General features: G+C 39.7%; 1 protein-coding gene across 1 annotated transcript in view; it reads right to left on the minus strand.

Annotated features, from left to right (window-relative positions):
- The window catches only part of sntg2 (syntrophin, gamma 2), a 108,261-nt gene that overhangs the window by 43,843 nt on the left and 41,278 nt on the right, over window positions 1-23,140 (minus strand). Inside the window, exons 2-8 of the mRNA XM_080042002.1 lie at window positions 21,528-21,665; window positions 21,355-21,411; window positions 21,140-21,197; window positions 19,505-19,548; window positions 16,742-16,783; window positions 13,718-13,805; window positions 9,204-9,289 (exon numbers count right to left, since the gene is read on the minus strand). Of these exons, the coding sequence (XP_079898128.1) occupies window positions 9,204-9,289; window positions 13,718-13,805; window positions 16,742-16,783; window positions 19,505-19,548; window positions 21,140-21,197; window positions 21,355-21,411; window positions 21,528-21,665 (513 nt within the window). The remainder of the gene's footprint in view (window positions 1-9,203; window positions 9,290-13,717; window positions 13,806-16,741; window positions 16,784-19,504; window positions 19,549-21,139; window positions 21,198-21,354; window positions 21,412-21,527; window positions 21,666-23,140) is intronic.

Genomic DNA, 23,140 nt, shown 5'->3' on the forward strand with positions numbered 1-23,140 from the left:
GGTCCTAACAGAAGAATCTAGAAGATCTAATTATTTCATCATTTAATTAATGTGTTTCTTTTGAGAATTTGATTTGAGTTACAGAATGTTAACAGAGAACACAATTGATCCAAGTATTGATCCCTGCGGAATACCATGTAACCTTAAACTAGGAACATACTGCACTATTGTATAATGCTTATGCTATACCGTTGTATAACTTTATGTTTCGTTACTCAAATATAAGCAGAAGCAGGCAAGCACCAGGCACTGTAGGGTGTTTTGGTCCGCAGTGTCAAAGGCAACATTCAAATTTAGTAAGAGCAGAACAAATATGAGATCACAATCTTCAGCATTTAGTCAACAAGCTACCTTGGCCAGTCTGCTGTTAAGGCATTTGGATGTGAACTGGCAGTAACTCTTTGCGAAGATTGTTGGCAAGCAACAATGTTTTCTAATGGTTTCTGACATGTAGGAGAGATATTAAATTAGTCTAATTGCTTAAGAGTTTGAGGAAAAAGGTTAGGTGTTTTCAGAAAAGGAGTAACCTGAGAGATTTAACAAACAGTCCCCTACATTTTTATGTTCCTTAGAATACTGTTAAGTATGATTATACTCACGCAATGATTCATTCTATTATTTTAAATAATCACTTTTGGTATCAATGTCAGAATTGTTGCTTCACAGCACAACACACCAGATTGTGACATGTTTCAGATGCCTTTAAACTGGTTTAAAAATAACTAAAAAGGTTTAATGAAACTCTTTCAGAGACTGATAGCAGTGCCTGGAGAACTTGCATTTCATTCATTCTAAGTGTCCTGAATCACAATATGTTGACAAACGCTTTGATAGCTGGATGAGAGCCACATTTAAATGCAAATCACACCACACTTAATGAAGAACAGATGCAGTACGCATTATCTAATGAATGAGCTTAGGGATCAAATGAGTGAACCGTTAGCAACATCAAGCAGTGAATCACTCCTGCAGCTAGATCATCTGTCGGCACCAAATCCCAAAACTCTGCAAACAGTCTGATGTATCCCCCAGTATCATTATACTCACAGTAAAGGTAGGTGTGTGCGCATCACAAAAGAACCAAATTGCATGCCTTCCCCTGAGTTCAAAATGGCTAAGCATATTACCAGAGTGTTAAAATAGCCTCTGGGTGGGTTGTAGTCAAGATTGAACAGAGGAAAACTGCCTACCTTTGCAAAGTGAGTCGCACACCATAGTTGAACTAAGACATGTCAGCTCCTTGCCGATAATTACTACTTGCTTGAAGAAATTGTCACTCTTTACTCAATTTATGTCAAAAACAAAATAAACAGTTTGAGTAAATTCCTAACTGTAGCTCTGTGTGGAGGTGGTGAGGTGGCAGGAAATAGGAAACTATCACCCCTGTCAGAATGGATTTCATTGACAAAGCACCAGCCTATACCGTGGAGCTGGAAAACAGTCACTAAAGCCAGTGGGTATTGCTCTGCATCAGTCAAATAGTCCTTGTGGATAGTGATACTTCAAAAGGTGACATGAACCTACCACAATTATCTGAAAGCATGTAAATTATTCAGAGAATGAGAGGTCTGGGGTGCAATGAAAAAGGAAATTTTTTGTCAGCCGTTTCAATGTCAAGAGAACCTACTGTAGACAAGGCTTGGTGAATTAAAATCACAGTTGAGCGAGTTGTTGGAAAGGCAAAACACAATTGTACATCTGTGTTGAGTATAAAATGTTAGGCCATTGGGACAGCAAGGTCTCTTGGACATTTAATTGGTGCTAAGGGTGACATGTGTGTATAACCCCAATAGTTGAGACTTCTTACAAAAACACAACATTTAACATTGTGTTGGTGCTAGGATGGGAAAAGTTAGGATTAGGATCTGTGCCAATCTATCTAGTAAAGTGTGCGCTTAAGATGATGTTTGAAACTTTCAAGGTAGTTTCTTCAAGCTCTTGAGTCTCAGAGTTGTTGGCAAGACACACCTAATTCATACTGTGTAGGATTTTAGCAAGACACGATGACACCTGAGCACTTGTTTAGTAACTATTCAGTAATGTCAATGTCGACTTGTGTGTTGTTGAAGAAAAGATTGAAAAGTGCTCTCAATTTTCTAGGTTTTTAAAATGTGTAAAAACACTTGAAAATGAAGAATGTTTCTCAAAGATTATCGTATAATTGAAAAATTCTCCTTGAATTGCCATATTCTTTTGACTGCAAAGCAACACAAAAAGATATTGCAGCCGACTTTCAGGAATTCAGAGAAGTAATGCACTGGAGGGAGAGGCTGAGACGAAGAGAACATGAGGAAGAAAGGAACAACTTGGAATGAAAAATTGTGCTGGTGGTAGGTACTAAATGTATTCCCCTCACTGTTTAATTTGCAAGACACACTGTGATAATATATTTTCATTTTAAATCAAGTATTTTATCTGCAAGTATACTGTAGTTTCCGAAATATTCCAAGGTACATTTAATTACAATTAGTAAATGTATATTTGAATGGATTCTTCTGTCATTTAATTTTGTAAATGTTTTTTTATTAATTTATTTAGGTTTAGCAAGTGTCACATTGTTTCACTATATCAAAATCGACAAATGTAATCCCAACACATGCTGGCTTTAGGACAAATGAATCCGTGTGAACTCGGTGTCAGTGAAGACTTAAAACGTGACCTTTATTTAAAAGGGGCTACGAGAAACGTTTCAATATTTCTGAAACAGTTTAATTTTCCCTCTGATGATCATGAATTACATGTAACAGCAAACAGTGCAAGGAATGCTCTTTGTACCTATATAGTTGTTCTTAATGCCTTTGTCATGGGTACGCTCACCCAGGATAACAGCTGGGGTAGTTAAACACTACCGCTTTTGTCCAAAGTGGTACACTGATTGATCAACAGACAGAACCATCCAAATCAATGATGATGGTTGTTAAATCTTTGCCGGTTTACCAATTCTGTCCCTCTCTTGCTTCTCCCTTTTTGACTTCTCCTACATTTTCAGAATGAGTTTTGACACAGTTTAGAGAACTCTAGCTGGCCTGCACCAGTTTAGTGTATCGGTAAAAAGACTTATGTGAACCTAGAAAAAAATCATGTCTTTTCTGTCAGGAAAAAGGGAACATCGCGCTCCTTGCCCCACCTTTCCCCTTGTGGCTGCAGTGCTTTCAGCTTTATTGGGCCTGCTGTCAGTGGAGAAATGGCTGTCACTTACTCTCTCCCTCAACGGTTACTTTCTGTGAGGGTGTGGAAGCCTACACTCAAAAAACAGTGAGCCAGAAAGGATTTCTTCCCAAATCCAGATGAACTCAAATCCAAAGCTTTACTGCTAATGGTCTACCTTTTAAAAAAGTGCCCCTTTCTTTTTTGTGCTGAACATAAATACTCTGTTGTAAAATTTTCGCCTTTTGAAACAACCAAAGTCTCTTTGTTAGCCAGCAAGTGAGTGCTTGAACACTTGAGTGGTTTAAATTACAGATCAGTCTTCCCAGCCTGCTATAGTACTAATCAGTTTAAATAGCTTTCATTGCTATGAATGCAATATAGTTCTCATTCAAGCAGTTAAGAGAAATATTTTAATAACAAAAATGTGTGTAAGTAAATTGATGTAACTTTGGGACAACAGTAATAAAAAAATATACTTTTATAATGGTCAGAATCATATACAGTATATACATTTGTAATATCGTCTTGTGTTGTTGGGAAAACTAAATACAAGTGAACTCATTGTAAAAGAGTTTGTCCTGGAGTGTGTTTAACCTCCTCTTTTGCAAGTGTCTTATCAGATAAGGCCGGAATAGTTGGGTTGTTATGACCGAGCAAGGTTGTCTATGACTGGAATGATTGAGATGCTATGGGGGAATGAAGGATAGGACCGCCTGAATCAAGGTTGAACTATGCCGTTAGTGAAAACATCTACACAGTGTTTTCTACAGTTGCTGTGGGTTCATTCAAAGTACTAAAACTAATGAGGAGAGACTGCCTTTCCTCAGTCATATCGGCAGTCCTGTCCTTGATTGCTGATGATAGCTATTGCTTGCAAGCAATACAGATCTACTGAGAATTGGAACATTGTGTCATCTGGTATTTAAAGCTGGAGTCAGCGATTATGAAGAATGCTCGTTGTCAAAATCAGTGAATATCTCCTCATGATCTGCTAACTGTCCGCACTGTGTGCCCGCTGAAAAAAAAAATCAGTTGTTATTCAAAGCCTAGGCTCTGTAAACTAGCATGTTGCTAGCTTTAGTGGTCCCCCTTTGTTTACAGAGCCTAGGCCCTAGGTTGTGTATTAACACAATTTTTTTTTCAGAACACACAGAGACACAGTATGGACAGTTAGCAAATTGTGCGGAGATGTTCGCTGATTTTGACAAAAACTGATTTTGACAACAAGCGTCACTTACCCCACCTTTATTTCCCCGACTCTTATATCCACTACACAAGCGGATATTTCAGTTTCCACGACATTGGAAAAAGCTAAAAACACACCCTAGACATTGGTGTTTAGTAGGGATTCCTTAGGGGAAAACAGCTGCCTCTTGTGGCTTGAAACCATGCTGATGAGAGCAGTAAGGGTGAACCAAAACCATTAAAGTTGCAGGGGGTAACAAAAAAATTAGCTGAAGGAGGCTAAAAGGCCCTATAGAGCTTAGCAGAACTACTTGCGTTTGTGCCGATTCTCAGTGAGTTCTTTCACATGACACGGTCGTGTGCTCCATTGCTTGTATAAAAACGTGGATTAGTGCATTCCAACCAACGTTCAAAGAGTCAACAACAGTTTGAAGAAATCAGGTACACCCAACTCATCCACTTTCAACACAGAATTTGCAGAAGTTGTGTCTCACGTCTCGACGTCTGAGGTCAACCTCGGGCTTAATGACTCATTTCCTACTTTGCAGTGTTCCTTAATGGTACGCAATGTCAAAAATAAAGTTATGGGCTGCCCTACTTTCCTGCCACACTCTATCTTGAGGCTTCTTATCTTTATACTCTGAACATTAAAGTCAATTCATGATGTATACTGCATTGAAAAACACAAGCAATTACGCTAAGAACAAAAACAACCACCCACAATATAAGTCTTTATTTGCAAGGCAAGAAGATTTCACTTGACACAATCATAGAACTAACTGGAGGCCAGCTCTGGCTATTTTTCTGTTTTTCCACTGCTTAAATGTTATTTCCTGGATAGGAAAACCACCTGATTAATTGTGTTTGTCAGCCACCAAGACTTCAACTAGAGAATTATATGTAAAGATCCTTGCTACAGCCAACTGACCTATTATGTCAAACTGAGTCATACCCATTTTTGTTTTGCATAGGTAGGCATGTGTCAGGGTCTACTTGTTTATTTGGATATATCAAGAACACACACACACACACACACACACACACTGGTAATTGGAAGAAAAATAAAGGAGAGCATAAAAATGTCCAGTACATTGGAGACTGTTTCGCATCCCCAGCTCCTGCAAGGGATTTTCAATGAAAACACTTTGCATGTAGATTATCTATGGTTAAAGCGACCACCAGCTGAACATCATGCTTTCTGTGAATAATTAATGTAAATCGATCAGCAAAAGATGCAGTCTTCAAGACTAATCTTCCAAATAAAGATGACCATATTTATTTACATTTTTCCCAAGGTGTTGCATTAAAATGGTGAATTATTTGCATTCGGTTTTTATTCTACATGTAACATTTAGCCAGAAGAGCTCTACAGCAGGGTCAAGGATATTTTAGCAATAGGTGGCATTCATCTTTTGATTTTGGGAGCTGGTGCTGAATTGTCCAGTTGACACTATCACTTTGTGCTTTGGTAAGATTTACTGTTATGATTGCTCTGTGGTATCAGCTGTTGTTACACTAAAAATAACCCCACCGATCACCACAGCAGTGCATGCTGTAATTACAGCCGGCATCAGCACTGTAAGATCAAGCAAGTTCAAGGAGCTCTCGAACTAACGCAATCATTTTAACCGTTTGTTCTTCCTTTTAACCCTAAGAAAACACAGACATCGGTTAACGGAGATTGAAAAGGCATTTGTGTTACTGATGCTCATGAATGAACAATTAAGAAACAATGTTAAATTCCTCACATTCAACATTGAATAATCAATGTTGTTTGCAAGAGCAAGTTTGTAGTTAACGTATGATTAAATCATTTTTATAAAATGCTTAACGGAAAAACATCTACTGTATTTAAATGAATGATTTCATAGAACGGCAACAAAAAAATCAATATGTCATTGCGTTGCAGTAGTGTATAAAAAGTTTCTAATTACATTGAATTTATTTGAAATCCTTAATTTGGACAACTGAAGAAACACATGATTTAATTCCATTTAAAATCTTACTTGGAATGATTACCCATTTATATAATAAAAACAATTAAATAAAAATATATAAAAAAAATTATATAGCTCTCGATGAGGGGAGCCACTCCACAGCAGTCAGCTATCAGGGTTGGGACTCACATTTTGGAAAGCCAAACGCTGTCCTAGCTTATATGCGAGGAGCACTTTATGGATTACCTCACATCTAAGCGGATTTGTATGAGCCACAGTACATTAAAAAGGAGGCACAGAATCAGGCTGCAGCTGATTGGTTAGCCCTGTTGAGCTAGCTAAAATAACAATAACAGAAGACCTCTACAGATAATGAAAAGGAGTAGTATTTTTGCCTCCTCTGCCCCCCAATATTAAGTGATACGTAGTCATTATAAACAGCTGGTAGTTATTTGCTGCTGAGGACATCAACACAAATACGTCTTTGCTGATAAGCCAAAGCAATAGGAGTAATGTTCAGTGAACAAGCGGACTGCTGACTGCTAACAAGGTAAATGTTTCAGTTACCCAAGGCAGAGGTAGTACCATCATGAGTGCTACTGTATCTTGTCATTGAAAAACGACCTCCAGAGAAGTACCCCATAGAGTACAGTAGAGCCGTACCGTGTAATGAAAAAGCAACATAAGCCATGACAATGAGTAAACCAGCATGGGCAGGAAAGCGAAATTGAAGCAACTAAATGGAATTCAGCTATCATTTACATGTGTACTTTTCCTAGTGGGAAATATTGTCCTCTGTGAAAAGGGCCTGTGAATTCTAACCAATCCTTAGCTAGACTGCTTAACATTTAGAGCATGTAAATTAAGTACATTTTAAGAAACTATAATAGGAGGCACAATTCATCTCTTTTGCTAGATACTGCCTCCGTCCAGCACCAACTCTACACCAAGTTAATACACCACTATACATCAAAACACAGATCATACAGTATTAAACTGTTGCGCTATGATCAATAAAGACACTTAAAACTTGAACAGTGCCCTCACTGTAGTTCAAGTAGTCAATGCAGGGAATGCTCTTTGATCAGGAGAAAAATTTGACAATATGAATGACACTGATAGTCTTAATGGACTCCTAATGGGCTTGGAGCATCACTAGTAGGGGAGAACGGGGTAAGTAGGCACACTTTTTACTCTAGTGAGAATTGCTTATCACCTAAACATCTTTCAATAGTCATTCCTACATTACATTGAAGCTTAAGGTGTTGGCTTGAAATGTGTACCCCTCACTTTTTCTATCTTATTGTAATAAAGAAGAAATTAATCATCAAAGACACCCTTACACATTGTGACAACCAACCCCATCAAGGGGTCGGTTGTCAAACACTATGGGGTTGTTTGTCACAATGTTATCTTAATGGGAATAATCTTAAAAAGAAGGCAAGCAAGTAGAACTAAATTTGAAAGTTTAATTGCATTGTCAAGTTGACAAATAGGCCTACATAACTTACTGTAGCCTTGGCAGCTGGTCTAGTTTGGGATGCACTGGGTTGTTTTGATTGTGTTGCCCTTTTTTCTTTTGCATGCTAGCTGCCTTTTCCTGCTCTATTCTTTCCTTCTCTGGGGTGTCAGTGAGGATACAGCTTGACAATTTATTTCGATATTGGCTGCAGCCTTGAGATAACATGTGACAACCAACCCCCCAAAAAATGTGACGACCAACCCCAACTTGAATTTCTTGCTAGCATCAAGGCCAACAACCATCTGACAACTAATTAGCTTGCTAACCACAATCTAAACTATAGTTTACCCTTCACACTTTGTATGGGTAACAAGTGTTTTGTTATAAACCCATTGTGTAAAAGCCTAGAAGAAAAATACAGAGGAGCTAAATATTTTCAATTTGACATGAAAAACACAAACAGTTGTCTCACCTCAAATTCAGCAGTCTAACTCCAAGGAAGACTATGTAGGTGACCTCTGATCCCAATTCTGGATATTTACATACCAACATTTCACAGACAGCGCCTTTTGGTTCCGAGATATAACGATTGTGACAACCAACCCGTGTGACAAATTACCCCGTTCTCCCCTACACAGTGGCCAAATATAGAATTAAAAGTAAATAGCCAAATATGTTCTTGTGAAACATTCGGTATTTTGTGTCTAAAGTTCCAGCTATATGATTTTAAAAAAGCAGCAGATATTATGTTTAGAGCTGCAACGATTAATCGACGAATCGACTAATAAAATAATCGCCAACTATTTTGATAATCGATTAATAATTTTTAGTAATTTAATAAATTTTTTCCAAATTCTCTGATTTCAGCTTCTCAAATGTGAATATTTTCTGGTTTCTTTAATCCTATTATGACAGTAAACTGAAATATCTGTGTGTTTTGGACATAATACATTTGAGGACGTCAACATGGGCTTTGGAAAATGTATTAACATTTTTTCACCATTTTCTGACATTTTACGGACCAAAACACTAGTCGATTAATCGAGAAAATAATCGATAGATTAATCAATTATCAAAATAATCGTTAGTTGCAGCCCTAATAATGTTTAAGTGACAATTTAGCATTCATCAATTACTTAGTTCATTCTGACAAAACATGCTGGTAATACTGTAAAAACAGAAGCAGGCCCTACAGTTGTGTTTACAAACCTTTTGTTGTCTTACGTTTGGTTCCTCAAAATATTTTGGATTTGATTTATGGTGAAAGAATGATTCAATACTAAGAACAACATGTAAAGTCAATATGTTTTGAAAAGGCAAGCTCTGCACACATCCCCTCTCCTGAAACTGCATAGTGCAACCCTAAGTTTCAAAGCATCACTAGAAAGATCTATGCGCTGACCGTGACAGACAAATGCAACAGACACAGTTCATTATACATGCAACATAATCAAACAGATCTTTCTTACCGTGTTTCCATTTCCATTTAAATGTAAGCCACTGTCAAAGAGTGGCGAAGATACTCGGCTGTGATCGGTGGATGGGCCAGGAGAACCTGAGAAAGAAAGGAGAATGGTTTAGGTTGGGTTCTTCACACACACACACACACACACACACACACACACACACACACACACACACACACACACACACACACACACACACACACACACACACACACACACACACACACACACACACACACACACACACACACACACACACACACACACACACAGGCTCCCAAATAATTGCTTACATTGACTCTGCATTCCAATAACCATACTTTCTGCATTTTAATATAATAATATGGTAGAAAAAAGATTTAGGATGTCCTAATTCTTGTGGTCAGATTTTGTATGCTTAAAAATACCCAGATGTCTACTACATCCGGCCAAGATTTTTAGTGTTGAAATCAGCATGCTATTTGAGCGATGCTAACCCACAATTCAGTGCGCACTGGAAGTGACATCACAACGACGGAGCCTCTGTATGAAAACAACCCGGGATGCGACGGATATAAAAGCAAGAGGCAAGATCAAGGTGCAATGTTATGATGAAATAAATAAGTAAAAGTATGTCCCAAATGTAGCAAACTGCATGCTAACTAGATCATTTTCATGGTCAGATTTAGTATGTAGAATAGAAAAAAGAAAGTATGCGATTTGGAACGCAGCCTCAATCTTCATTCCTGTCGAGTCCATTAATATTATATTCCTTCAAAAACAAAGAAAGAAGTTAACTGAGCGCTGCACCATAACCCTGAAAAACTATGGCCTGATCCTGAGTGTGAAATTTTAAGGTTTTATCACCGACTGAATTCTGTTGCCCCTGCTTTAAAGCTGTGCCGTGTAGATGGCGGACAGCATCCAAAAGTGACAAACGCTGCACCTTAATGCGATGTTACCTTGGTGCTAGACGACCTGCTTTCTGATTCGGTCACACTTTGTAAACAGCTCCGGGGCCTCCCCCGTTTGTCATTTTGTGCCATTGTGAGGCAAAGGACGGCTTAGAGGTAACACTGCTCGAACTTTTTCACCCCATACTCAGGCAAGAAAACAGCCTTCACCTGCCAAAACGCCCCACGGTAAAAACCTGAGAATCACTGCACTGGCGCCTTCCTATGAATGTTAACTTGCCCACAAGACATCCAGCATGGATTTTCTCACTTTAGGCTTTGTGTGAGAATTTGGTGGTTTATCAACTGAGCTAAAAATATTCAGGCCATCTACTGCTTTACATCATTAGGTTAATTGTACAACGTGATCACTAATGGGTGCCCATTCACTTTTTTTGCTAAGAGCTGATTTACAAGACTTTTTACTGGTGGCTTGGCAGTCTGGAAGTTTGCATCCAACACACCAGCATGAACAGATGAATCCCCAGATGTAACACCCAATTCCCATGTGCTTCATGCTGCTCCAACATTTGCTCTCATATTTGTTGGATTTAATTACGTTGACAGTTGACGTGCGGTTTGCTAATATTAGAAGGCCACTATCAATCAAATAAGGCAGCAACATCAATCAGAAAAAAGTAAAAAATAGCCACACATTTTTTTTAAGCCAAGCTTCTGTCAGCACGTAACTCGTTCTTTTATCCAAAGCGTCTTCCTATAGGTGCATCCAACTATGTAGGGCCAAACTCTGAACAGCAAGAATCACATAAGTACATCAGCTTCAAATAAGCCAATCTACAAAGTGCCACATATAAGTGCTATGTTGGTATAACATGTAAGGGCAATTGTATTTCTGTATTTATTCATATAATAACCATCATCTTCTTCTTGGCCAAGGTGCAGTCGGAAGAGATGTGTCGAACCAACAGTCCGAAATCCGAAATATTTAGTTTGTTATAAAAGTAAGACAATGAAAAGCATCAATGTATCACATTTGGTAATCTACGGCCATGAAATGTTTGGAGTATACTTTTTGGTAACACTTTACAATAAGGTTACATTAATTAACTGTTACTTAATGCTTAGTTAATGCTTAATATGTATCAATTAAGCAATAACTTACCGTTACTACCGGCTTAGTTAATGTTTAATAAGCATTAACTAACTTGTATGCTTAGTTAATGCTTAAATAAGCATAAGTTAATTACGCATATTTATTGCTTAGCCAAGCATTGACTTACCATGAATAACTAAGCATAAACAGTAACTTAATGCTTAATAAGCATTAACTAACCATTGACAGCATGTAATAAGCAATAACTAACAATTAATTAATGTACCCTTATTGTAAAGTGTTACCTACTTTTTTTTCCAAAACGTGACCCGCTTTTTCGGTCGTTTACTGAACATTGAAAAGTTGACCACCCCTTCTGACATTATACTGCAACCCATACTGGGCTGCGGCACAATCACAGTGCAATCATGGTAACGTTACGGCTTTTTTACGGTCCTTGAGGACACAATGGCCCTCATTTATCAAACTTGCGTGGAAACTGGTGCAGATTCTGGCGCAAATACCTCCCTACGCCAGGTATCGTGTGGGATTTATCAAACAGTCGTATCTCGGCAATCTCAGCGTACGCCAGGCCATTATTGATAAATGCGGCGGCTGCAAACAATTGTAACACGCCCCTATATTTTCTCAGTTTAGAGGCCTCGCCCAGAGGTTTTACGACATGGATATGCGCATTACCGCACAGAAGAGGAACTTCTCTGAAGTAGAAATTGACAGAATAACAGCGAAAGTAGAAAAAATAATGTTTCATTTCGGAGCATTACAAGCGGCATCAAAGAACGACAGAAGGCAGCAGTTAGGAAGGAAATAACTGCTGCGGTCAACAGCGTTTGTGTTGACAACAAACGATCTCCAGCTGAGGATTTTGCATTTGAGGCTTACATCAGTAGGCTATCGCTCAAATGCTATAAAACAGCATGTACAATTATATGTCGCCATTTCTTTACATAGATGAAGAAAAAGTGATCCGACTCAAATCGCCACAAAAAAAGTGTGTTGCTGTTCTGAAATGCAACCAACTGGGGGTGCGGGCATAATATTTATAGTGGTAGAGGAGAAAAAGACGCACCAACTGTCCGATAATGGTCCCTATAAAAGAAATACACGTCTGCAGATATTTGAATGATTAGAATGGATTGGCCCTTTTAGATAGCACTACTCAAAAGGGTTTTAAAAACAAAAAATAACACATTTTGCGTTTTACTGTATGACAGCATGCGCTTGGCACGAGTGGTCAGCCTGGCCGTCAGCTGCACAAGCCGACCCGGCAACGATCAGCTGTGACAGCGCCCACTGTCCTGCTCCACCAGCAGATCGGAAAAACGTGCCGGTTAACGGTGGAAATAAATCGCTCGCTTAAGCAATCAATGACACATTAAAAGAGGATCTAAAAAGTGCGTCAAATAAATAAAATGTTAAGCTGAATGGTGTGCCGTGTATTTTTATCATAAAGAGCAGTGTAGGCCTACTGCATATTTAATACTTAGGCTAACATTTTGAATGAATGCAGCCCCCGTGCCTCAGTGTCCCCCCAGCTGCTCCAAGACGGAGACAACTGCCCTTACGCAGTCCCATGCAGCGCTCCTAAGTGGCCGGTGTGCGCACTATTGAATCAGCTTTCCTACTCAGTTGCACACCATGAGCTGCACATTTTTAAGTGATTAATATCTTTATTTCGGTCTGAGCAAACACTGCATTTGTATTATCTTCTAATAATTGTCCAACAAAGTCATTGGCTACCCGGCACAGCCTGCACCATGCTGTTTACAAACTTGCGTACACAAGCTGAGAGCTGGTGTGGGATTTGAGCGTATCCTACGCTCGCGTCCATATTGATAAATCCCGAGGTTTGCGTGGAAATGTGCGTACACCCACTTTTCTGGTCTATGCACGGTTGATAAATGAGGGCCAATGTGAAGACAGAAATCTTTGTTTTAAATATTACTGGTGTTAAACACTCAAGATGGGATATGCAAGCTATTAAAAGGTAGAACAAACCACCTCTGCAGTATTTAAAACCCCTCCACTCCATCTAAATAAGACATCCTCATTTCCTTTAAAACAGTGCTCCATAAAATAGCAAAACTTTTCAAAATGTACCATTTACTTTTTTTTGTCTTTAGAGAGGCTTCAAAGTTGTCAATTTCTTGCTTGCCATCTTGCTTTTTTCCTAACCCATTTCACCTGCATACCTCATTCACCTTTTACCGGCTCCACATGGATGATTTTTAGTGTCTGTATCAAGCTGCTGAAGGTAACTACAGGAGGGGTGAGATTGCGGCTCTGGGTGTTTCTGACAGTACGGCTTTCCCCAGGCCACTGAGCACGACAATCCATTACTTTGAAATAAATGCCCATCCATTGAACTGATTTTAAAAGTGTCAAAGTGGGCAAAAAGACAATTTCCCATGAGTGTGGTTTATTCCGTTTCTTGGCAAAAATGCTCCGCGAAATGAAGTTTGTTGTGTACTTGCATGGCATCGGAAAAACAGGAGCCTTTTACTACTTACCTAGAGGCAGTTTTAGGAATGATGGAACCTCTCGCAGGTAGCGAACAGTGATGGTGACCTCATCTCCTGCAGTGCGCAAGAGGTGAACCTGATGGCAGTGACAGGGACAGAGAGATATTTAGATTGAGATGGATAGCGATGCAGAGGGATAAAATGTAATCTGACACATAAATGAATCAAGCCACATTGGTGTCAAGCTGTACAGAGTCTGAGCAAACAACATATAACAGGGCATGATTAAAAGAATATGTAATCATAAGTTAAAGCCCGACTGGAGTGACCTCGCTTAAATCTTCAAAGGCAGGGCTTAAAAGGGGGCAGAGTTTCTGTCGTGACGGGCGCCAGGAAAGCCGACACCACAAAGTAATTACTCTGAAAGTCTGATTATCTGATGTGAAAGTGATATGAAATGTCCTCAAGGATGTCAAGTCACAGTTTCAAGAAGAGTTTAAAAAGAAAAAATATGAAATCTGTCCATCTTGCACGCATATGGCAACAGAGAACCAACGTTACTCCGGCCATTTACCGCCGTTACAATGAATTTCTTCACTTTGATAATTCCTAGACTTGGGCAGAAGCGATATGTGCTTGCCAAAAAGCCCTGTGTGAAGTCATATTGAAAGATCAAGTTTCGCTTGGTTGGTGCCCACCAAGATCTAAGCCCAACCAAATTAATCAATCAACATTTCCCGCCACCTGGATATGGTTATCGAACAGTCACAGTAAATTCCTTTAATTTTCAGTATTTGCACCTGTTGGCATTAGGAGGGGCAAACAACCTTACTATTGGAAAACCCGCTATGACTCAGACGCCAATAAGGTCGAACCACCCTGTGGGGCAGACACCGTCTCAACCCTGTGAGCCCTTGGGCTTCCATAAGGTATCATGTCACAACCTCAGACTACATGCTTGCCGTCCAATGCTCACCCGGGGGTGGTCACCGACCAACAATCAAATAACCCTTGTGAAGCCACAGTGACTCCCCAGTCCCATCCCCATGGATGCACTTGCCCCAATGTCCGTGCTAACCATAAGGGGAATTCAGGGGCTCATCTTGATATCCTTCCGTCTGTGGCTGTACAACCCAGTGTCCACCAAGGTGAACCCTGACCGACAACCACAGCTTTCCAGAAATCGTTGTGCCTCCCCAGTCACATCCCCTCTGGCGCACTTCAGTTATCTGCATTCTACACCAATTCCCGGCCCCCTCCTGCGATGAATCATAAAACAGTGTCATTCGAAAGTGAAAAGCACTATTAACTACATTTTATGGTCACCCCGAAGGGTGAACAACCTGGTTGATCCCACCAACAGCACACACTCGTCCATAGGACCAACCACCATGTTACACCACGGCTTCCTCAACCCTAAGGGAGCTCTACACCGAGAGACACTCCCTATTAAGTCAGGAAACAACGATTCAATTATGAAAGAACGTGGTACTCTTGTCAAACACAGTGGGAAACCACGTCCTGGCCACAAGAGCCGGCCCGCAGGCAGGAGGACCCGTCCACCCGAACACCAGCAAGCTGACCGGCAGGGGCCCTCCTAAGGTGGGTCATGGTTAGTTCGGAGTAAAACCCACAAAATAGAACCGTAGTCTTATTTCATTATTCCTAGCTGCGGTATTCGGGCCTCCTTTGATGACTCAAATTTTTTCAAAGTAAACGCTTCAGACCCCGCGGGAAAACTAAGTTAAGAGCATCGAGGGGGCGCCGAGAGGCAGGGGCTGGGACAGACAGTAGCTCGCTTTGCGGCGGACCGTCAGCTCGATCCCGAGATCCAACTACGAGCTTTTTAACTGCGGCAAATTTAAGACACGCTATTGGAGCTGGAATTACCGCAGTTGCTGGCACTAGACTTGCCCTCTAATGGATCCTCGTTAAAGAATTTAAAGTGTACTCATTCCAATTACAGCGCCTCGAAAGAGTCGGGAGTGGGCAATTTGCGCGCCTGCTGCCTTCCTTGGATGTGTTAGCCATTTCTCAGGCTCCCTCTCCCTCTTCTTCCCCACTGCCCTCAGACAGGAGTCTGCTGTTACTGTTGTTATTGTTATTATTCTACCTCAGGACTGCCACCACTGTTTACATTTTGGTTGTGCACAACGGCACACTTTCTTTGATTTGCACTATTCTATTTTATTTTATTTTAACTTAAATGTGTTGTTTTACCTAGTTGCCGCTCTTCTATTTGCCTTGTAGTTTGTATAATCTGTATTGTTGCTGCTTTTTTTCAATTTTACTTGTATATTGCATATTTTCATGTTTCTTTCTTGGCATTCAGTCTGTGAAAAACAAAAGAAGAATTCCATTGTATGACTGAAAACATGTTTCTTATTGTGCATATGACAATAAACACTTTGAATCTTGAATGTGAAAAAGAGCAAATGAGACAATCGACTGTCACATCCAGCGTGCAAGGTGACTTTCATGTACCTTAAAATGCACATCTGCCACATAGAATAGTGTGCGATAGTACTCCTCACTTTGGCCTGAGAAATCTGTTAGTGTTGTGAGTTTGACAGCCTGCCCATTACAAGCTCTGGGTTTTTGTTCTGAAGAGAAACTCCTCATTATGCGTTTTGACTCTCTGGAGGTGAATATAGTGAACAGCTGTTTGGGGTGGCACGAGGAGACAGATGACAGACATGGGAAGAGAGTGTGCGTGCGATAGTGGAAGGGAACAATGGAAATATTTAACAAAGAAGATACACTGGAATAGAAATTGAACAAACAAATATTATCTACAAGGATAGAAACCCTGAAAACGATTAGCACACACAATTCCTGTGCATCTTTTGATAGCAATATACTCCTTCTCAATCTTTTCAATACTTTAAAGCATAGAGCGTAAACCACCCAAAACAAAATCCATATGACAAGTCAGATTGTTGAGCGCACACCTGCATCGATGGCCTCTGGGATTTGGTGGTTAACCTGGGAGAAGGATGGTGGATAACAACAACAATGGATAGATGGAAGTGTATTGGCTATTTACAACAAGTAATTAACAAATATACTCACAACTTCCTCATGTGTACAGGGCTCTACATTTATGCCATTGACCTAAAAGGAAACCAACAGAGAGCGGAAAAGCAAATAAGAAAATATATAGAAGCATATATCACCACTCTTTGCTCATTTGATGCACAGGCAGAGACAGGGCCAGAGGATCGGTCCATGGGGTTGGCACTGGCCGACCCCCCAGAATATGAGTGTCAATCCCTGGTATCTCTAATAGAGTCAGAAGGTGATGGGTAGTTGGCTTGTTAGTATCATGGATAGGTTACTGGACTGGACCTGGCCTGTGTGAAGTGACGTTACATTTCTTGTTGGAAAAACAAGTGACAGAAAATGACCAGACCAAAAAGGAGAAGCAAAACTATCATAAAGGTGCCAACACACTGCACACCGCCGCGCGGCGAGTTTACATAGAAAGTCAATGTATTTCGAGCGCCGCTAAATATTTAACTTTTTGCCGCCGGCCGCGCCGCGATAGCCAATCAGCGTTGGGCTCCTCCCGACGTCACTCGCTTCGGGACGACTGACAGAGGAAATTAAGATGAATGAAAACATAATAGTCACAGTTTGCTCCCATAAGTTCTGTGAATAGCCTATGTGTCTGTTGCCTGCTGTGTACAGCTATCAGTTTTGCTTTATGAACCAAGTTAGCACCAGTTAGCTTGGGTAAAGCACCATCAGCACAGCAGACTGGTGCTCTCAGCACCGGTTAGCACCAGCGCCAGCATATCCCCAGAGTAGGAGAAGGCTACTCTGGTCGGGCGGCGGGCGGCGGACACAATATGACCACGCGGCGCGGAACCTGCGATTCGTGCGGCCAACCGCCGCGGAGTGCAGTGTGTTCGTACCTTAAGGGACCAACAAAAAGATACAGCAACCACCGCACACAACAGACGCAAAACAACAAACAAAACCAGAAAGAGACGCAAATCAAATTCAAATAGGCACAAAACAGCCTTAAAAAAATTGCAAAGTTACCGCAGAAACTATAACAAAGACAACAAAAGGACACACAACCACCACAATGCAGAATACTTTAAAAACAAAAACATTAATTATTAGTTAATGCTATTAACAGTTAGTTAATGCAACGTTTATGCATTTTAAGCATGGCTAACTTTGTTAAGCCTTAACTTGTACTAGTTAAGGAATAACTAAGTACTTAGTTAAGCATTAAAGCAGCTCCGAGTAACATTTAAATATCCTTTAAACAGCCTCATGTTTCCTCACATAATCATAAATTACCTTTAACAGCAAACGAGACCATCAGTGCAAAGAAAGACGTTTTTAATATAGTTTTTATTACTGCATTTGGTCTGGTCGCACACCCAGTATTGGTCGCATATTTCAGTGTGGCGCAACAACGCAATTTGAGAAGCCTATCCCTCCAGGTGAGGGAAGGGGAGCGGGAGCCTTGTTTGAGACAGTTGTTTGTCGTCATAATGACTGATAACGGGGCTGAATCATCAAAGAAAAAAAAGAAAATGCAATGAAGAAAAGCTAAAAGGGAGAGATAGGCGGGCGGGAGCAACATATACACAATTTCACGGGAGCGAACCGAGCGAACTAGACTCCTAAATGAATGAGCGGTAGCCTACTAAAACAAAGTGAACTGGCATTAGTTGATGCTGTGTCACTATCTAACCACTCTCACGGAGCCGAAAAGAGTCCGGTGCCCTCACACTTTCAACACACGGACATGCACTATATTGCTTCCTGATCATTTGAATCTCGCACGCCTGGCACAAGCTAGAAAACAGCTTCACGACAGCTTCACGACAGCTGGCGTCGTAAAAATACTACCGCTTTTGTCCAAAGGGGACGCCAACGTGCCATGTTACTCGTAGTGGCTTTAACTAAGGATAACTGTAAGTTAATGCTTATTTAGCATTTACTAACTAACAATTTACAATGAGGATACATTAATTAACTAAGATACAAAACAAACACAATTGGCACAACAACAAATATATGCAAAATGACCACAAAAACACATACAACTACGAACAAACACAAAACCACAGACGCAAAATGACCATGAGGAGCTGCAAAATGATCGCAGGGACACAGAATGACCATAAAGAGAACCAAAACAAGGTTGTTTTTGTTGTAATATCTGTGTGCAGAGGCCCACTGTCCTCTATTTCATATTAGAATCCTTTCTTAACCCAACCCTGATGTTGCCTCTCCTGCTGTGGCTTACACTATGTAAATAGATGCAATATTCTGCAGTGTGACAATTCAAATAAGTCTGAAGCAACAGCAATTCAATTCATAACAACTTCCAATAGGAATGTTAATATTGCATGGATGTCCAATGAATCTACTTGATATTCTAGATAAACAGCACGTCCAATAAACCTGCCAGACGGATTTAATTTTAATTTACTTTTTAAAAGGTTATTGAATACCATTACAGAACACTTTTGGGGTTTGATGATTAATCTAATCAACACAAACTATTATTTAGTGGTGACCTTATAATTAATCTACCACAGAATGAGATGAGGAATTCATTAGTTGAATACAAATCACAATTATGATTCAAAATGTAATATTTGAACAGCACAAACACATGGAAAGACTCATTTGATTAAAAAGATGCAGTTCAAACCTCACAAGAATTAAACCCCTTCCTATTTCCCCGAAATGAAATTACACTGTCAATACAGAAGATTGTCGAAATAAAGATGGAACAAGTTGCCACTCATGGCAGCGACCCAGATCCACCTCCAAGCATATAAGTCATAAACCGTATGTACCAACCTGCAACACAGCGTCCCCGACGAACAGCTTCCCCGTCTGATCGGCTGCAGGGCGTCAATTGTCAAGTGTCAAGAGGTTAATGAAAACATTAGAAAATAATAGCTCATTTTATACACGTTAATGTGGTGGAAACAGCAATCAGTGTCTCACTCCGACTAATCTCTGGCAACATCCTACGGCGCAGAGAAGGAACACAGGAAAGGCATGAAATTTGAAACTAATCAGGATATAAACTCATTTGCAGCGGCCCGGGAGGAGACAATGAGAGCTCTGTTGTGAAAAGATTTGTAAGGCTCTGTGAAAAGGGCTCTTAACGTCCCCGGGGATACGAAGACACGAGTCTCTCGTTTTCCAAATAGGTATTAGAGGGATGTGGGCCAAGAGACAATTTACAGGGAAATGATTCACTCGCATTAGACTATGATCATCTTAACAAGATACTGGGAGGTCATCGGTTCTTACAATTTCACTGGCACAACATGATTTGAAGAATTTTCTCCTCCATCTAGTTAACAACGTGGTCACGTTAACCCTTCTGCTCCGGCCACTTCTTCATTGTTTCTCCTCACAACGGAAATACATTGAACATCTTATCAACAATACATGTTAGAATGTGAAGCTCTCAAATTTTCTTTTTGCCTTTTTTTTGTGCAAAACATAAGAGATGCACTGATTCACTATTTTTCAGTACGATCCAATTCCGATATCTGGGTTTTGGATATTGGCCGATACAGATACTCTCCAATATCATAATTATTACACATTTCTTTGTTGGTGGTGATGTTATGTGTAAGGTTAGGAAGGCTTAAGCCACACAGCAATTCTAATTTAAAAGAGCACCAAATATACACTAATGCATAGGTTTATCTTAACTGCTTTAGACTGTTTGAAGAAGAACATCAGAACTCAACTGTTTGGTCAACTAAATTCTAATATTCATGTGTGTTATATCACATAGCCTTGGTTTTAACATTATTATTTCTTTCATATTTAAAACAATTTAGATTTCTAAATATTTTTTTTTAAATAATATAAAAATAAAAAGGGACACAGATATCACCCATTATATTTAGTTAACTTTTCACCAGAAGTAATGCTCAACCGATGCAGTTGAATAATAACTTCTGTGGCTCTGGAGAGAGCTTTCCAAAGTCTGAGAAAATAAAATAACATGATGTCATTAGGGTAATTACAAACTGGGGTTTAAAATAAGCATTTAGCAGGCATGGATGACTCATTAAATTATTTGTATTGGTCTTTTCTGTCTTTTACAAATTCTCCACACTGCGATCGAATACCCCTTTAAAATTTAGACATGTGATTGATAATAAAATTCTCCTCTGAAAAAAATCTACCTTATATTCCTCTCTCAAAAATGTACCAGTTATCTTTACACTTGTATTATGTCCCAACCTAATACGTTCTATTACAAGAAACATCTAAATTAATTGATGCCCTCAAAATGCAAGATGCACAAAAACAATTATAGTTGGGATAAAATGTCACCTGTTAAAGTCCAGAGATTCTTTCTGGTGGCATTAACCTTTTATAAAATCAACTTGATAAATGACATTTAACACTGCATCTGAAATCCATTTCCAAATCCACATTGCAAAATGGAAAAAAAATACTTACCTTCTTGATCTTTAAAAATCTTTGAAATAACCACGGGCACGTTGTGCTCTGCACCTCCCTGAAAAGAGAGACAAAAGGTGAGAAGGAACAGTGTTGACTTACAATGGCGAGATTTTAAAGCCAAAACGACTTTCTCATGCAAACAGTCATCCCTGCAACCCAAAGCCTTTTCACATCCACTTCATTCACTCCATAATCAAAAGTAATCTCCTTACTTTGATGCTTAAGCCCAGACCGCCAGTCGCCTGTCTTCGCAGTACAACAGTTCTGTGCTTTAGAAAGTGGGAGTTTTTTATTGGCAAAAGGATATTGTGAACATTGAAACAGAATCTGGGGTTATGCGGCATGAATTATACAATGCGTGTCTGGAGCCCTCGGGCGCACTTACATTTACATGGGATTCAGTTCCACTTGTGCAAACCACATCCAGCTTCTGTATGGTTAATACCTCTTTGGTCAATTGCAGGCAGACATCATAGGTATTGTTGGTCTCTTCATTGTACAGCAAAGCAATCCCAGATTTTGTCTGTTGAAATTGAGAAGAGCATTGATATTTTGCCAAGCGGAGCAATTATTTCGTACACAATGACCATTTTAATCCTCTTTTCTCAATGTGTCATTTGTGTATCCGGTTCTCCTGGAACAATTTTGGGTTGATTGGTTTTGATTAAAATGTGAACGCATGTAAACTGTGTAAAAGAAAAAAAGGGATCAAATGCCTTACATTTTCAATATTAACCTCACATTAAAAGGGATACACAAAAGTGAAATAAATTGGACCGGACAAATTGACTTTGAGGACAGAAATCATGACAGCAACACAGCACAGATCTCTTAGTAGGTGAATATTTCACAGATCCCTTTAAACACAACACAGTTAATGAACACAGGGCGGTTTCAACCCACTCTCAATCTAATGCAATGTTCTCTGACCTTTAATGCCAAGTCACCGAATATCTATTTAAAGTCTTAAGTCAGAGAAACAAACATTCCAGCAGTTCTAACGAGTTAGAAATAGCATAAGCTTTATTTGTCTACAGATTTAATGAATGTCTTCTTTGTGGAGTTTATTCAAGTTATACAATTATTATTTTTGATAGTAAAGCTCTGTGGCTCCTAACCTTTGATATACCCCCAAGCCTCTATCTATCGGATAGTCAAGAAGCGGTCCAAATGTGTTCTTCTGGATGGAATTCAGACTAGGGCTCAGTTGAAAGGCCTCAAATATTTTGCCTCAAATCAGGATGATTTAAAGTTGGATCACATGAATTATTTGGCAAATTAAATTAGTTTTAAAGTCTGGCACTGACTAGATTATTGTACCTGCAAAGGTTACATATGAGTGAGGCTCTTTAAAGGTTATTCTTTTTGATAAAGTTTAAACCACTTATCACTTAGTGGCAGAGAGAGGATGATTCAAACGTATGTTCATTCTATTCGCTTTGCTAGCTTCTTAACTACTTTTCACACACTGAGTCACAGCAGGTGGCCTTTGTAACAGCTTACTCTTGTGACCAAAAACAATGAAAGATCAGCCTCGCGCCTGTAATCCTGTTGTTTTAACTAAATCTTGATTTCTATCGTTAGCTACGTTAGCAGCGTGGCTCTAATGGGGCCAATGTCAGTGGGTTAGTCAGTCCACCACTTTGTACCAGACTGAAATATCACAACACCTATTGCGATGAAACACCATGACATTTTGAGACGACATTCATGGTCCCGGTGGGATGAATTCTCATGATTAAACCTTGAGTTTTCTTCTAGCGTCACCTTGAGGTCGACATTTTTTGTTGTAAGATAATCGTCTCGACAACTGAACAGATTGCCATGACATTTTAAGTGGTGACTTTTCATCTTGCACCATCTTCAAACCAAAGTCTACTTTGCAAACCTAATGGCTTCCCCATCAGCCTCCGCTGTACTTTTGCTGTGTCAATCATGCTTTAGTGTCAAATGTTTTCATGCCAACAACTAAGATGGTGAGCATTGGTAAACATTACA

This window comes from Ammodytes marinus (genome assembly GCF_949987685.1).
Source record: "Ammodytes marinus genome assembly, chromosome: 15".
Classification (NCBI taxonomy): Eukaryota; Metazoa; Chordata; class Actinopteri; order Uranoscopiformes; family Ammodytidae; genus Ammodytes; species Ammodytes marinus.